This window comes from Branchiostoma lanceolatum, chromosome 5 (genome assembly GCF_035083965.1).
Source record: "Branchiostoma lanceolatum isolate klBraLanc5 chromosome 5, klBraLanc5.hap2, whole genome shotgun sequence".
NCBI classification, from domain to species: Eukaryota; Metazoa; Chordata; class Leptocardii; order Amphioxiformes; family Branchiostomatidae; genus Branchiostoma; species Branchiostoma lanceolatum.
In genome coordinates, this window is record NC_089726.1 from 6,250,705 (window position 1) to 6,267,290 (window position 16,586).

The window sequence follows — 16,586 nt, forward strand, 5'->3', positions numbered from 1 at the left end:
GTGCCTATATAGGGAATAACTGGAGTTACTGAAACGTCTGTCTCCAAGATTTAATCCAGTTGCTCGTCATCGAGTAACTGTTGATTGATGAAAACAAGCATATAAGTTGGAGACAAGCAATTTTCTCAGAAATGTTTATTTGATGTATTATAGTCTTCCAAAGGGATAAACCAAGACTCCAAAAGAAACTACAAAATTTTCTGGTAGCAAATGAGCTCCACAAGAGCCGAGACGACATATCAAAACGTAACTTTTCCCACTGTCCATATATTCTCCCCCTTATTACGAAAAAAGTACACTGTCTCTTTTAAAAAACAAACAGGAAAATTCTCAATACGATGACGTCATCGTCGCAAAATGATATCTTTCCTACTAAACCATTATTGACGGTTGATATATGGGTAGATATCACATATTAATCTATTCAATTACACCATGTATATACAATGCATTTATAGCGTTCACAATGTATGTTCTCATCAACTTTAAATATCTGTTATTTTCCACCCGTACAATTTGTTAACATTTCTTCCATCAAAGCACATAATACGTACATGTACTACACCATAACATAAACATCACGTTTAAACATAATAATTGTTACTGTGTACGTTCAGCAGCATATAACAGACCATTTACCTTGACACAAATACCTAACTTAGCGTAAAATATCTTATGTACAAAACTAGAGTGGCCATGTTAAGGCTAGGGGATTATAATAGTAATTGGGTAAGGTAATTTGCTTCGAATATTGATCATAACATTGATAAAAATGTAAACAAGTCTAGATGACAAGGCCACCAGGATATTTTTGATATGTTTGATTTTGATATGATAGCTTCTTTTGGGAGGCTCAAACATCCGTTGTTTTGATGTTTTGAGCCGGCATTCTTTTACCTTAACTGAAACACGTCTTCTCTTTTCAACAGCAAAAATAGCAGGCAGCCTTTTGGATCTAGTGTTTGATGTTATGTACTGTATATATTTCCGTTCACATGTTTATCGTGTCTCCTTCAGTCTCCATCTAGATGATATCAGTCTCCATCTAGATGATATCCATATGAAAATGGTACGTAATGCTTTTTCTGATTAGCACTTAGCATTTAGCAACCTGATTGCACAACGTTGTGTGGACCAAGGGCTGCCGAAACGGAGATGGGCGCCGCTCTATGCACTGTCTGGTGCGGGAGGACTTTACATGTTAACTTTAACTTAGTATTCATTGTCGAAAGATTACAAAACTTAAACACACACCAGTACCCTTGTTGTCGTGCTTGCACAACTGTACATGTCTGTCCCAAGGGCTATATATAGAAACGGAGATGAGCACTGCTCTATACACTGAAAGGGAAGGATTTTAATTGAACTACATGTATTCTTAAGATGACATACTGGCCAACACCCTTTCATTGTGTTGCCTCATCTGTTCTTCTATCTCCGACGCCATGAAGATTCCGCTGTCAAGTTGCTCATCGCTGCCATGGCCCTCCTCCCTGCTGGGATAGCCGCCCGGTTGACCTTGATGTCCAGTACCTTGTCCAACGTAGTAAGGGTATTGGTCAAAGGACGGACTGCGAACGAACACTGGGTTTTCATAGATATGGCCACCAACATAGTTCGGATTCATAGTTGGATGGGTGTAGTTGTTGAAATGGTCCATTTCTCGGGGATCGTTAGCAAAAGTCCCGTCCCGTGCCGTAGCCCCATACTCAATGTACTGTTCTTGTGAAGCGGGGACTTGCGGTGCAAAGGCTTGCGATGGTGGTGGTGCCTGTACCAATGAACTTCTTGGTTCGTCCGCGTTGGGTCCACTGGTAGCAGAAATTCCGCTGTCAGGGTCATACTCTCTTCCTTTTTGAGTACCCGAGGGCGGTGCTACCGGTTCAATATCGCCCGCCACTGTCGACACGTCTTCTGATGGAGATTCGTCTACGCGGTAGTCATCCTCTTGAGTCGACAGTCTTCCCTCTACTGAGCTTGCCAACCGATTGTTGAGGAGAGGTTGTTGTGCCTGTGCAGTCTCGTCATCGTGCGCCTGCGCATCGCCGATAGAAGCTATGGCCTCTTCCATGTCCACACTATTTTCTGACGGTGTCGGCAACAGTGGTATCTCTTCTTGTAGAGCAGACGGTCTAACATCGGCGACATCAGGGGCTGAACCATCGTCTGTCTTGAACATCCAGTCAGGCTTGCCGTCGCAGATTTTCTGCATCGTGTCTATCGCCTGGACCAACTGCTGCCCCTCCATGGTCTCCCTTTGAATGTCTTCCAGGCCTGCGAAACGAAAACGACGAGGAATTTAATATTGACGAGGGATCTAATGTATTCTGAATATTAAGCTTTAATCTTGCAGTTATTTACTTTGGTATATGATCAGTTATCAAGAATCTTATCTTTCAAAAATAAGTATCAACATCGTATTCCTCAGTATGGAAGAGGCCAGTGTTAACCCTTAAGCTGCCAGGTTTTCTCACCAGAACAGCTTCTCAGTGGCAGTGCCAGCTTTTTCAGACCATCTAAAAACAAGGGGTACTGTTTTTATTTCACTAGTTTATGGTTCCTTTCCTCCAACATACCCCCAATATGTTAGACATCAATAGAAAGCTAAGAGTCTACCCTTTCTATTGGTGTCATTCAGTGTCTACTCTGATACCCAAATACTGCCACATTAAGGAAATGTCTTATAAAGGCCTCAGAAGAATGTCTCGAACATTTGGATATCAGTAGTGTGTATGTCTCTTACCTCCGTGAAAACGGAGGTGGATGTCAATGTGCAGAAGTTGGCGCACCAAATCCGCAGTGTGTTTTTGGCACACTTTTTGACAGATTAGCCAAAGTGGCTCGGTGGGCTTCACTCCACCGCCAGGGAAGGTCGTGTAAAGTGCCTTTCCCAAGGGCACAACGTCTTAGCATGGTGAGTATCGAACCCGGGACCTATTGGTTCTCAGTCCAATGCTCTAACCGTTACGCCACGTCGACGCCACTATCTTGTTTAATGAGTCGGCCTTAGGTCACAGGATGGAATTATGAGAGTTGACATGAAAACTCTTGTTTCTGACCTGTGACCCTGGCTGTCCCCGCCGGACTTCTCCTCTCCAGCCCCTGCAGGTGACAGAACAGTTCCGGCATGTGCTTCAGCAGCTTGTAGTACGGCTGGACGGTCCGCAGGGTCCGGGGAACGTCTTCTGCCGACGAGTAGCTGAAGTAGCCGACCACGTACTTCCTCAAGGAGTCGCTGTCTCCTGAGTGGATGCGTGAACCTGAAGAATGTAAGATACACATCAATTCTTAAAGGAATTTGCTCAGTGTTAGGCCAATCGAGCACTTCTGGGCACTGAACCGAGTTCGAGTTACTGGTGCAGTATCTCTCCTTCCTAGGGAAGAAACAACAATGATCGAGACAAGAGGACTAATATGAGGATATCAAGGATTATGCTAGTATCTCAGACCAAACTTTACTTGGTGGCAACGAATTCCATCATTAGAGACGCAGTGTTAAGATCAGAAGACCGGGAAGCTGGTGTACTGTTCAGTGGTACCCCGACGGTCTATGTGACTAAATAGAGCCCCTGTCAGTCACACATAGCTGACCAAGGCCTCTCAACCTTTCCCAGACCATGGTTTGCAGTTAAATCCCTGTCACATATAGTCGACAATGTCCTCTCGACCTTCTCAAGAGTATGGTTGGGAGTTACTCGTCATCCGTGGTAGAGAATTGGTCGGCGAGGTCGCATACTAGTCTTTAAAAGTCGCCTGCGCCTACTGACTTCAAACTTTGAAAAATCAAACTCGGGAAAGTGACATTCACGACCAGAGGAGCGATCTGGAGCTAGTTAGTGTACGATAGATTCAAGACTACTCCCAACCCAGCGCCAAACTTGGTTGTGGAGTGGTCATGGGCAAAGTCGTGGGAAGGTCCTGAAGGTGTGACAGGGGGTTATGTGAGGTGAACAGTTTTTTTCCTACCTATCTCCTTGACCCACGGCGTAAACATATCCCCCAGGAGACCCTCCTGTAGCGGCGGTTTGTTCTGATCCTCCATCTTGTGTCGCGCGCCCCGGGAACAGATGATGATGACGTAATCGGCCTTGTCCAGCTGCTCACAGGCCCAGTCCACTTTCCCAACACAACTGATCTGTGGATGGATGTTAGGAATTTGGTCAAACAAAAGCAACGCTTTCAAGTCCAAGCTGCATCCTGCAAAATGCCTTAAGGATTTTCTTGAATGCTCACAGAATGCCGCTGAATGGAAAGGTAGGCAGGTACACTTATCATTTCGTGTGGGAAATACTCGTGGTTTTCACTTTCAATGAGTGTCTCAAATAGGAATTGGCGACGACAACGCACTTAAATGTTCACACTTTGGACTGTGGGTAAGATCCAGATGTCCTGAAAATGACATCGGGTACAGGTACGGCGAAAGAATTAGTTTCTTAGTGTTGGACTATACGTCATGAAATGCAGAATACAGTTTAGACAAAGTAAGAAATGAGTCCATAGGTAAGAGTAATGATAAAATGTTTTTTTGGTCATTGTCGATAGTCGTTACGGCATAAGCTTTGGTCTACATTGGTATGGCAGTACATGCCTACTATTTTACAGAAATATGAAATCATTATATCTAAGTAAACAAAAAAGACTGTATTTCTTTGCAGCACCTTAGACCTTATTCTGCTCCAGTGGCGTAACCTACTAAGTACCTGGTTGGTACACCACATGTCAAACACCACATCAAAGCCCATCCGCTGCAGGAATGTAGCATAGCGTTCAACCGCCAGGAAATGTTCGGGGCAGTCATATGAATACACCGGGAACACGATAGGCCGTCCTGTGGGTGATGGAAAACATCATCCATTATTTTACTCAACCGGTTACGTTAAGAATGATAGGTCAAGATCTAACCACATCCTAATTTTCCTAAGTTATGCTGTTCAAGTTATGCAAACTGTGCATTGGAGGACCTGCCCAGAGCAATGGAAGATAGGGAGGGATGGAGGAGAAGGGCCATGAACGCCCGTGAACTTGTCACGACCTGATGATGATGCTGATGCTGTTCAACCACATACTCAGCTACAAACCAACGCTGCCTAACATGTAACCTTCTTGGCGAAGGTAATAAACCAAACACAGCAACAACAACATTGAAATCATCAATCATTGTTGAAGTTTATTCCCAATGTGCATATCTATGAAGGAACATGATCTTCCGTTAACATCTTCAGCTTAAATGCTATGAGCCATTAGTACTGTAATAGCGCAAATGTTTGGGACGTCACAAGTTTTTTTTAAGCCGAGCAGTTTTTGCGAAAAGTCCGGTTATATTATCAACATTTCTTGTGGTTTCTACGCAGTAAATGAGAACTTACTTTCAGGATACACAGGATCAGTACCCGGCACGATTGGAGGCCAACTCGCCGGCAAGTCTGTAAGAAAATTATGTCATGATTGTTGTTAATAAAAGTGCTCATGTCAGCAATGACACAAAAATACAACAGTTCCAGATTACAAACTACTTCGTTAGACACATTACATTTGTATGGGTTACTTAAGGGTTTCTGATTGACAAGGCAACTTACGTCGCTTTTTCTTCCGTAGGTAGTACAGGGTCCCGAGAAGTGCTAGCCCGATGACCGCCGCAACGGAAACCACGACGGCGATGTGTGTGGGGTGCATCTTTGTGTTGGGTCCTGTACGTGTAGTCGCATTTGAACGCGGTAGCGTTACAAGCACAGCAGGCACTTGGGTCCACTGACTATCCTCGTACGGAGCTGCAACCTTTGCGTGAAAGAGAAAATGAATATACACTTTTTCTGTCGGTGAGTAGCAGGACATCGCAGATTGTTTACAAGAATGCTTCACAAATCCTGTTTGCAATATCGCTTCACAAATCTCTGCATCTGTATCGCAAACCGCCTCATGGTGTAACGTTACCACGCCAGCTCTGTTCTCCGAATTGGTGAATGCGAGCTGCTAATAGAAAAAAATATTGCATCTTATTCATAAGTATAGTGGTTTTTCTAATGTCCTCATAATATGTCTATACAATAACTACCAGAACACTGACGGTTAGGCTGGAATTGGAACCCCAGGTTTCTTGTTGAGAACCCAACTTCAGTTCAGCACTCCACTTTCGGTTATTTTCTTACAAAGTACCCATTTGACATTGTAGACATCGCAACATTGCTAGGGGGACAAAATTTAATCTCTTTTTTATGCAAGGCATATCCACAATCAAATCCAAACCCATTTTAGACGTTTACACACATTTATCTTGTTTGCAGCCATTATTTCAACTCCAAGATGACAAAAGCTGTACCATTACCTTCACTACATAAAGATGTCCGATCGGCAACGGTTTTACGTCCTTGAACACTGCTGTGGCAACGCCGGTGTCGTCATCTTTGTTGAACAGCTAATTGGTGGGGAGAGTCGAAAATTGTATTAATATTATCACGTCATTACCTTCGCCAATAAGGTTATGTTGTCAGTTTTGCCAGGGGGAGCGACTGTGGTTTGGGTCTGTATTTATAGGTCAACGTAACAGCTTAGTTGTCGATGGATCTTCATGATAATTGGTAGGTGAGTAGCGGTTGAGAAAACAAAGGTCAAGTTCGAAAATGGTTTACATGGCATTTTCTGTCGGTACTGCAGCGGACTGTGTATGTATGTATGTGTGTTTGTATGTGGACAACATAACTAGAGAAGCTATTCGTGGCTGTGCATGATATTTAGTGGATGGGAAGGGTTTTCAGAAAGGAAGGTCAAGTTCGATAATAGGCCTCCTAGTGGGTTCCCAAGGTACTGTAGCGCAGCTTCATAGTTTGAGGTCAAATTTTCTGCAAGAGCTACGGTCATGATTTTTGTGTGGTAGATAGCTCATGACGTAGGAAGTACGTTGTGTACCTTTGGGCCCCCTAGCGACTTTTCCCCATCTATCTTAGGCATAAACGATAAGCATGGCAGGTAAAGGGGGACGGTGAAGATATAGCTGGTAGGATTGAAAAGACAGTCCTTGACTTATTTTACTCACGGGGTCGCACGTGATTGGTTTGGAGGCTCCTCTGTCGGAGGTGCTGGTGTTCATCAAACACATCCGGTACTCCGGAAAGTTGTACTCAGACGGAGCAGCACGGAATGTTGCCGACACTTCCTCGCCGTCATAGTAGGCCGTGAGATTGTCTGGAGTCCAGTCTAATGACACAAAAGTGCATAATTCCACCACAGTCAAACTTGTACAAGTGACAAATGACATTTCTGTGTAAGGATCACCAGGCCAATGTGACCACGTCTTGATGATCCCGTAGAAAATTTCTCCCATAGACACAAGCATTGAGAGTCTTGTCTACAGTGACCACCTGTCCACATAGACCAGATTTTAGTGGTACGCTGAGTGGTCGTCTTGGGCAGTTTTGACTGTACATGTATTACAAATACCAGATGTGTAGCCCCATCCTAACGTTGCTGAGAATTATCTTTTGGCATATTGTTAGATGTTGTTTTAGTTTAACATAATTCTATTGGTAACTAGATAATAAAGAAGAGTACATCACCTTAAAGAAATCGATTGAAAATGAAACATGTTTTTAATATGAAAGGACCTGATAGAATGTATGTTTGACAAGTTGTATGGTAGGTAAAACTTTAGATATGTCCCAACTCTAGAAGAATACAACACATAATGATGAAATAATGTGCACTAGGGCTACGAATATTATTAAATAACGATTGCTAATGGCTGACCTGTCACATTAAAACTCGTGCTGCTGCTCTCAATCGGATCGGGTAGGTGAGGTGAAACCTGGTAGATCAAATCAGATATACATTGTTACGAAAAGTTGCGGTAATAGACTAATGGGTTTTAACCAGAAACACGAGATGTTCTTCTAGAAACTTTTCATGTCCCAGTGTTTCCCAGTGATTCATGATTGTCATGTTGTGTCACCTATTTCGTTATAGTTGATGCCATGTACAGCTTAGGCCGTGTTGGTTTGATCATATGGATGACATTCTCTGGGGTCCCAAAAACTTATGCGAGCGTGCGAAAAAAATAGTTTGACCAAAAAAATGATGCGCGTGTTGATGTCATTTCATTTGTATAATCAATGGGGTAAAAAAAAAGACATGGCCTTACCTTAATATCACACGACCCCGGTGGTATATGGATTAAAGTCTTGTTACATGTAGCCTCAGTCCCATTGTAAGGCTTCACTGTGCAACTGATATCTTCCTGTTGTTTCTCTGGTCTACATATCAGGTGGAGTTTGTAGTCGTAGATCTTCAAATCACCGGGAGCCAGGGGGATTCTGACCGTGACGTTCCGACCAACTATTTGCACGATCTCAACGGGATATGGCTTCCACCCTGCAGGTATTGTATACAAGAACGTTAGTAATCAACCTTTAAACATAACGGGAGGTCTTTTAAACGATTCCTCTTTACAGGCTGTAAACAATATAAGCCAAAAAACGTTACTCACGCAACGGGATAAAATTTTGAAACAGTCAGACGTTTCAGACAGCATCCGCTGTCTTTCGTCAGTGACTAAGGATAGGACTGGAAAACCAGGTTTTATACCAAAACTCTGAATAGATATGTTAATGAGGTTTACAATGTTAACAATTTACATGTAGTTCTTTTTATTTCTGTCGTTTTTCCATGATTATAGATTCTTTTAGATACATTGATAAAAAGGGTCAACAATTAACTGTTGTTACTGACTTCCAGCGGTACCGACTTCAGACGAACTTTGACCTAGTCTTGACGTCACACGTGCGAAATCACGTGTCTACAAAACGTAGGTCAGATAGCTGATGATTCGGTCGAAAATTCCTGTGAGTGAATTTTGTTTTGAGTTGGAGTCTTGGAGAACAGTTATTTCTCATTAAACAAATAACTGTTTTGTCGTGGTCATAGATAGGCACCGAATGTTACCAGCTATGAGCGCCAGTTCTGTCAATTCGTCTGCTACGGAACGTTAACTGGTTCCTAATCAAAATTGACTTACGATTTCGTCGCGCCTCCCAAGCTTCGCATTCCCCTGAAGTAAAATAAACACTTGAGATGTACATGTGATCGTGTGAATACAAACAGGCATAGTTACATTCTGAGAAATGACGATAATTGACACTAACAAAAACATAGCTATGATGTTTACCTTGTCATCGGTAACGCTACTTCACCTAAATCCGATAAAGTTGATTGATTCTGGTACCAATAATATGTCACTTATGCTATACATGTTATATTTTCTCTCTAGTCCTGTCGATACAAAAATATTGCTATCTTAAAGGACCGCCCGTCGTGTTTTCCGCGAGGAGAATACTCCTCACACGGCTACGTCGCAAAAACCGCTTATTCCAGCAAACCAACACCGTAGTTCAGATCCCCCCATGATGACGAGATCAGTCTGTTCCATTCTGGGGCGGAACGTCTTTGACGTCGTCGTCTTCGAATGCGGCGTTAACGAAGCTTTTCAGATCAGACAGTGTTCTGAATACGTTAGTCTGTCAACTTTGCATTTGCATTTGCATTTGCATCTAGCATATATCCCTAAATTACCCGTTTAAAAAAAAATCCCGGATATGTGTTTCCCTGCAGATTTAATAGAAGTAGCGTTACGTATCCTATCAACGTTGTGCAAATCCTTTATGTACTATATTGTACTTACTTGCTTCATATTCTACGGTTGTTACCGTGCTGACGTCCGTGTCCTGTCCAGGAAGAGGTCTCGCTTGTACCCGGTATGTCTGACCTCTCGGCAGGTCGGTTATGTACTCGAAATAGTTCTAAGGTAAGGGAAGGAAACATAATCATCAACGTAACACAACATAACACATCACAACAACACAACACATGTAAGGCACTATCCAGCGCAACATATTATACACAGTAAAATGAAACACAACACAGCACAGCCACAAACGCTAAACGAACTCAATTGAGAAGAGCTACATCAGCTCCTGCCCAGAACTTTCAGCTCACCATGCTCAGGACGTCTTCTGCCTGCAGGGTTCTGTTGAGAACAAGCTGCCGACACGAGTCAGACTTTGCTTTCCCTTTGCATTCCTCCACCCCTGCTGTCGACGTGATTTTTATTTCAAAGCCTGTCACACGCTCGTAACCTAGACATCAAAGGGACATTGGACAAGTCAGTCTTTGTACATCAGTATATATTGCAATGTTCACTGTTCAAAATAGACACTCTTTTCTTGTATGTTAATGGAGGAAGTCTTAGCATAAGCCTTTTAGGGCTTTTTCGCTTCTTCTGCTTATTGTTTGTTTCATACATTTCAGTACTATTATATTAATAGATGAACAAAAAAACACATCTACTGTATCATTGCACAAGGAAACACGCCAGCCTACCTGTTTCTGGTGGCCTCCACTTTATGATGACTCGGTCTTTCTCTTCTATTGAGGCGTCCGGATCACTGACTTCCAGGTGCGGCACAGATGTTATGGAGGCGTCTTTAATGGGCACGAGAGGGCACTCTGGCATTAGAACAAAAGGGACTTGGTCAATGCATATCAAAAAAGCTGCTAAGAAGGCGAGGATAACTACATAGGAAGATTACTTTACTTGACATGAAATTTCGTACAACAGATATATTACAGGAATTCATTGGACTGCTGTGGTTCCAGGTTTGTTGCAAAGGTGACAGACCATGGAGAAAAGCGTTACGTGCAGTAAGCCAGTGAATGCTACATTGTGGGTCTGTATACACCACTTTTTCCTTACATCACAAGCTATCTGCCACTAAACATTCAAGACCATGGCACGTCCAGGACAAAGGATAAAAAAAGCTCTGCTGCAGTATCAAGGCCACATACCAGGGGGCCCAAAATTGACTTTGTTTTCCTCTTCTAATGACCTACACACACACACACACACACACACACACACACACACACACACACACACACATACACACACACACACACACACACACACACACACACATACACACACACACACACACACACACACACACACACACACACACACACACACACACGCCAAAAACTATACCTCCATGTTTCATGCTCTACTGCAATATCAAGGAAAGCCGCCAAATTTCATAGTGTCCATTAAAAGAAAGCGTCTAGAGTTATACTCCTCAAACACCAACAAACAGCGTTAAAACGATACACTTCATACTTGGTTAATGATAAGATAAACCTTACCTGGTATTTCTTGGAGGGGATAATTGAACGCCGCGGGACTAGGACCGGTTCGCCCGTGCCTCGCCCTGTGCTGCACCGTTCCCCTCTTGCAGCGTCGTAAACAAGACAAGCTGTCAACCTGCCCAAACAATGTCACACGTTAGAAGTCATCTCTATCCCAAGAAATATGTAACTAATAGATTGGTTAAAGAAATTAAAGTTGAAATTATGAAATGTCTAAAAACATTCTTAATTCCAAATGTTGTTGCGGATATGCAATGAGAGAAATTACGACACCATGCTTTAGACACTGCTCAACCAGGTATAGCTCTATTTTAAACAAAATTTCAGTTGAAAACCATGATAACTACTTTTACACGTGATAACCATTGTCACAAAGGTATCAAATCATTTCACCAGTTTATTGGAAAGAGATTTATTATTGTCGTACTAGTGAATCTATGAGATAGTACCCCTTTAACTAATTTTCTTACATGTACTAAAAGAAAAATCTAAAGAAAGATCTAAAATTCTTCTAGTAATTTTCTTTTTAGTGAAATAATGAGATAGGACCCCCTCTAACACACTTTGTTACTAGAAGAAAGAGTTAAAATTCTTCTCTTTAATACGTATACTAGTGAAATAATGAGATAGCACCCATGTAAATCATTTACTACTAACGTTAGAAGAAAGAGCTAAACTTCTTCTAGTAATCTTTTCTTATTAGTAAAGCAATACGATAGCCCCCCTCTAACTCATTTGTTTTACTAGAAGAAAGTGTGTCAAGAACTAGACAAATGTGATAAAGAGTCTGCTCAACTAAATTATATGTAAAGCGCAAATGTATATCAAATGACAAGTAGAAATACAAAGGTTTCACAAATATGTATATAGAATTTGTAAAGTGACTATCCAATAAATTAGTTCGACTTTGTGAAGCAGATCATAAAGTTAAGTTCTACAGGCAGCTCTTCAATATATAATGTATCGTTGTTGATATTTCTATGGGCCTGGAGAGGTCAAGTTTGTAACATTCCCGGCTACGATTGAATCATTAGCCCCCCTGGGGGGGGGGGGGGGGTGCAGCCACCAAGGTTCCACAATTTACTCCCCAAGCAGAGCAAACAAAAAAGAAACCGGAGCCAAACTTCTGCTTGGATAGTACAACAATTGACTACACGATGTAAATGAAAGGTAAATGAAATACTTTCTTCGGGAGCGTCATTGGATGATCAAGTCAGTTGATGATTTACTCTATCTTATCAATCAACATGTGTCACAACACTATCAGAGCATTGCATAGGAGTTGCCTTTAACCCCTAGCCTGACTACTGACATTAGAGTGAGTCACACGAACCTTCCGGCAACACATTCCAAGTAGCACATTCTGTATCCATTCACATCGTTTTCGAACCACCCGGTCACCAACAAGGAAACAGATGTGTCTCAAAAATGTCTCCCGGATTAAGGTTGAATCCAGAGCTAAATCTGAGTATCACGAGTCCGTAATAAAGTTACGGATTTAGATAGAGCTATAGCTCGGGGGATAAAGTTGTGCCATGCACGACGCACCCATCATTACAACGTGTGCATTGTTCCAATCATCATTGCCAGTGGCAATGGTCCGCCATCTTGAATATTTAGAGGTCAGGGGGGGGGGGGGTCACTGATTCAAAATGAACAGTGACGTAGCTATTATTCCACTTGGTCGCAGACGACTGGTAAAACGCTAAAGCAACGCGTTAATCAACTGTAAAGATTAATTGTTGGATGAAATATTGGCCACTTCACACATTCCATTCCTTGGATTAGATCGTCTGGCGTTTTACGCAGAAACGAGCCGGATGTCCTGTCCTATTACTACGAAGGCTTCCACAGTCATTGTGTCTCTCCAATTCGCATTAAGATCACAGGTATGTGACGTGCGAGTGCATATTCTCCAAGCAGAGGTTTCGATCGGGGGGTTAGTAGTGGCCGGGATTGTTAACATTACCCCCCAATCAAAACCTCTTCCTGGAGAATACGAGTGCCAAAGTATATACTGAATATTGGACTATAAGCCCTTGTCGTAGCAACAGAAATCAGAGCAATTTGTACCATCATCAACTACCGACAAAATAGCGCAATGAAGTCGCTACTATAATGTCGTTCAGCTGTCAGTAATGCATTATTTGAGCATTGATTTCCTCGCCCGTGCTCTCCGTAGGTTGGACGCATAATAAACCCTTCTTGTCACAGTCACAGCAAAATGTCAGACCTATTGTGCCTTAAAGCCCCCGTCAGACTTGTGCGTATATACATGCCCGCATGAGTTGCGTATCAACATGTTTTTGGTTGAGGTTAAGTTTGCAGCCCAAGAAGTAATTTCTTTGGTATGATAACTAGACTGTTCAAATGTGGGTCAAAGTAGAAAACAACTTCCTCCCTGCAAAATTTACTTTAACAAAAAACTTGAATATACGCACAAGTGTGACAGGGTCCTAAATTGGTCATATGCGGACGGAACAAGCACGAGAGAATCAAAATCACGAGTCTTTCAAGTCGTGTAGTTATCGGTACGTTGTAATTTTAAGATTTATCTTAATGAAACATATGAATTCTGAACGATGAGTATGGTAGGCTACTTAGGGCCCTGTCACACGTGTGCGTATATTCAAGTGCGCATGAGTTCCGCAGTAACATTTTTTTTGTTTAAGTAAATTTTGCGGGGAGGAAGTTGTATTCTACTTTGACCCACCGTTTAGCAGTCTAGTTATCATACCAAAGAAATTACTTCTTCGGCTGCAAACTTAACCTCAACCAAAAACATGTTAATACGCAACTCATGTGTGCTTGTATATACGCACAAGTGTGACTTTGGGCCATGTTGACTTAGGCCAGGATGACATACTCTGGGGACCCCAAAAACTCATGCGAGCGTGCGAATGACATGAAAATTTGTCAAAAAAAGTTGTCTTCATTATGAAATCTACGTCGTCAGGAAGGGTGAGCAAACAAAACACGCAGAGTATGGTACACCGAATAACAGATTCTTCATTTTTGTTCTTTCATGTCGACTTTGGCATTCTACAACATTAGTATCCGTTTTATGAAATGTATTTTTTTTTTGCAATTTACTGCATATATTTTCTTATTCTACAGCTGCTTTGTACCATTTACAGTATGGCCGAAAACTTTTTAACGGACGAAATTTGATATTCGCGCGTGGATAGCATCCATAAAACCAAATTAACATGGCCCTACGGTGCCGTGCCAGGGTAATGGACGACTCCTTTTAACAACATGTCCGCAGGTCATGTCATTTGATGGTGGCTAAACCGGTTCGCTTCAACATGGTGGCGATGCATTTAGACATGCGCCATAGAAGAACACTCAATACTTTTTCTGTAGCCAAGCTCTTTATTCTAGAAGGATCCGATAAGGATAAGTGTGATCTGTTTGATATTGTTGCCTTCACCCCATGTCTTTTCAAATATCGTGTTACGCTCGGGTTGCATTTTTGTATGGATTAGCGCCTGTCCTGGGGCAAAGGGGTGGGAGGGCCAGCCCAAATACTCTGGTCCTGTCCGAGACATCAATAGAAAGTTCGAATAAATGCCTGGTTGTTTTCGACGTATCTATAAGTCATTATGAAGATCTGTTATAAGAAGGGCAAAGTGTACGTTCGAGTGACATCGGTTGTAAGCACAGACGCTTGCCCTAGGGCATAGGGGTGGGAGGGTCAGCCCAAATACTCGGGTCAGAGGCATCAATGGAAAGTCTGAATAAATGTATGATAATTTTCGACGTATTAGTCATTTTGAAGATTTCTTACAAGAAGGGCAAACTGTACGTTCAAGTGACATTTTTTGTGATAGACGCTAATGCCTTGGGGCAAAAGGGTGGGAGAGCCTGCCCAAATATTCGAGCCCTGCCCGAGGCATCTATGGAAAGTTCAAATAATATCAGAACAGTTTTCGAAATACCAGAACGTAGTAGTCATTTTTGAGGATCTGTCATAAGCCGAACAACCCTATGGTCTGAAAACGCCATACGCGGTAAAAAATGATGATTATCTGATCAAACTATCCCGACAAGGAAATGACCCAGAAAAAAATCCTCTACGTACTAATTGGCCTGGTAAACTCGTGTCAAAGTTTCAACCTTTTAAGCGTTTGTTGTTTCAAAGACAGTTCACAAAGTTTCAAATACGACTAACAGTTTAGGCGACGGTTTAATACTTGTGTGCCGTTTACGTTGTACGTAGTGTCATAAGATCCCTGGTCCACTAGACAGCGATCGCTGAGCGACCGTACGGCGACCAGAGTTGGAATTGTGTAGCCTTTGATTTCATGATTGGAATATGATGCAATGTTTTAGACTATGATCTAAATGGCAAGACACACATAAGGTATAAAAATTCGTCGTATATCTATCACATTTGTTGAGTTATGTGTCAAATACAGCAGCACAGTCACAGCCCCGAGTGGAAAGGGTGTGTGTAACATGATCAGCTACGATGGTACATTACACGTGAATTCCAACCGTATACAGAAGAGACACTTTTCTTTAAATCAAATGACCTATATGGCAAGAAGAAGACAAAACATTTGTGAATGCAAGGGGTATCTTACCTGTTTGGAACATCGTCTGTTGCACATTGTTGACGCCTCCGCTGTTAGTACGGCCACCGCCAGGACTGTCGTCAGCAACGTCAATACAAAATACCGTGCGGCCATCGCGATTGGGTGATCAGATCTTACACCTACGACTCTACACAGTCCGCAAACTCTCCATGGTCATAGTCTTGGTAAGATCTAGGCAGTTTGAGTCTTCTACATGTAATGTAGGAAGACCCGCACTACAGTGCATGCAAAATCTGGTGAGTGAACTGCGTATGAGCGAAATTTTACGGGAGTGGTGCGTGTCTATTGTTCGGCTGTCATTCTTGATAATTATAGGTGTAGAGAGGGCCAATAGGTGAATCGGTGGTCCTCAGGCTAAACACGATCGCTTCACGTGGATATTGTTACCACGATGTTCTCAATTGTTGTTTCAATTTAATGTCTTTCCTTTAGTTCTTTGCCCAATTAACGTGATAATTAAGGAGGTTATGTATTGGTCAAACACCTTCATGTATCATTATATTTGTTGAAGTGTTTTTTGTTTGTTTTTGTTTCTTAGGTTAAAGGGCACAGGGAGAACATATGGCTTGGCTCTTAATCATGGCTTTCTGTCGGTGCACTTACAATTATGGAAATTGCACACAGGGAAATGTTTAACTCATTGGTTACTTGTAGTTTGAGGGGAGTGAGAGAGAGAGAGAGAGAGAGAGAGAGAGAGAGATTTTGTTTCACAGACAGACATGGTGATAACGATAACCATAAGATGTATAAAAATGTATTCTAAAAGAGAGGGGGAGAGGGGGGTAGATAGAGATAGAT

General features: G+C 42.2%; 1 protein-coding gene across 1 annotated transcript; it reads right to left on the bottom strand.

Annotated features, from left to right (window-relative positions):
- Nucleotides 1-120: 120 nt before the first annotated feature.
- LOC136434640 (uncharacterized) lies at nucleotides 121-16,021 on the bottom strand. Its single transcript, XM_066427568.1, has 16 exons — nucleotides 15,777-16,021; nucleotides 11,185-11,302; nucleotides 10,366-10,491; nucleotides 9,982-10,121; nucleotides 9,668-9,785; nucleotides 9,005-9,037; nucleotides 8,132-8,361; nucleotides 7,741-7,798; nucleotides 7,031-7,191; nucleotides 6,323-6,412; nucleotides 5,577-5,775; nucleotides 5,367-5,423; nucleotides 4,701-4,828; nucleotides 3,967-4,135; nucleotides 3,060-3,260; nucleotides 121-2,274 (listed from the first exon to the last, which is right to left on the bottom strand). The coding sequence occupies exons 1-16, from the start codon at nucleotides 15,879-15,881 to the stop codon at nucleotides 1,379-1,381; spliced, it is 2,829 nt and encodes a 942-aa protein (XP_066283665.1). The 5' UTR covers nucleotides 15,882-16,021; the 3' UTR covers nucleotides 121-1,378.
- Between the last annotated feature and the right edge of the window lie 565 nt (nucleotides 16,022-16,586).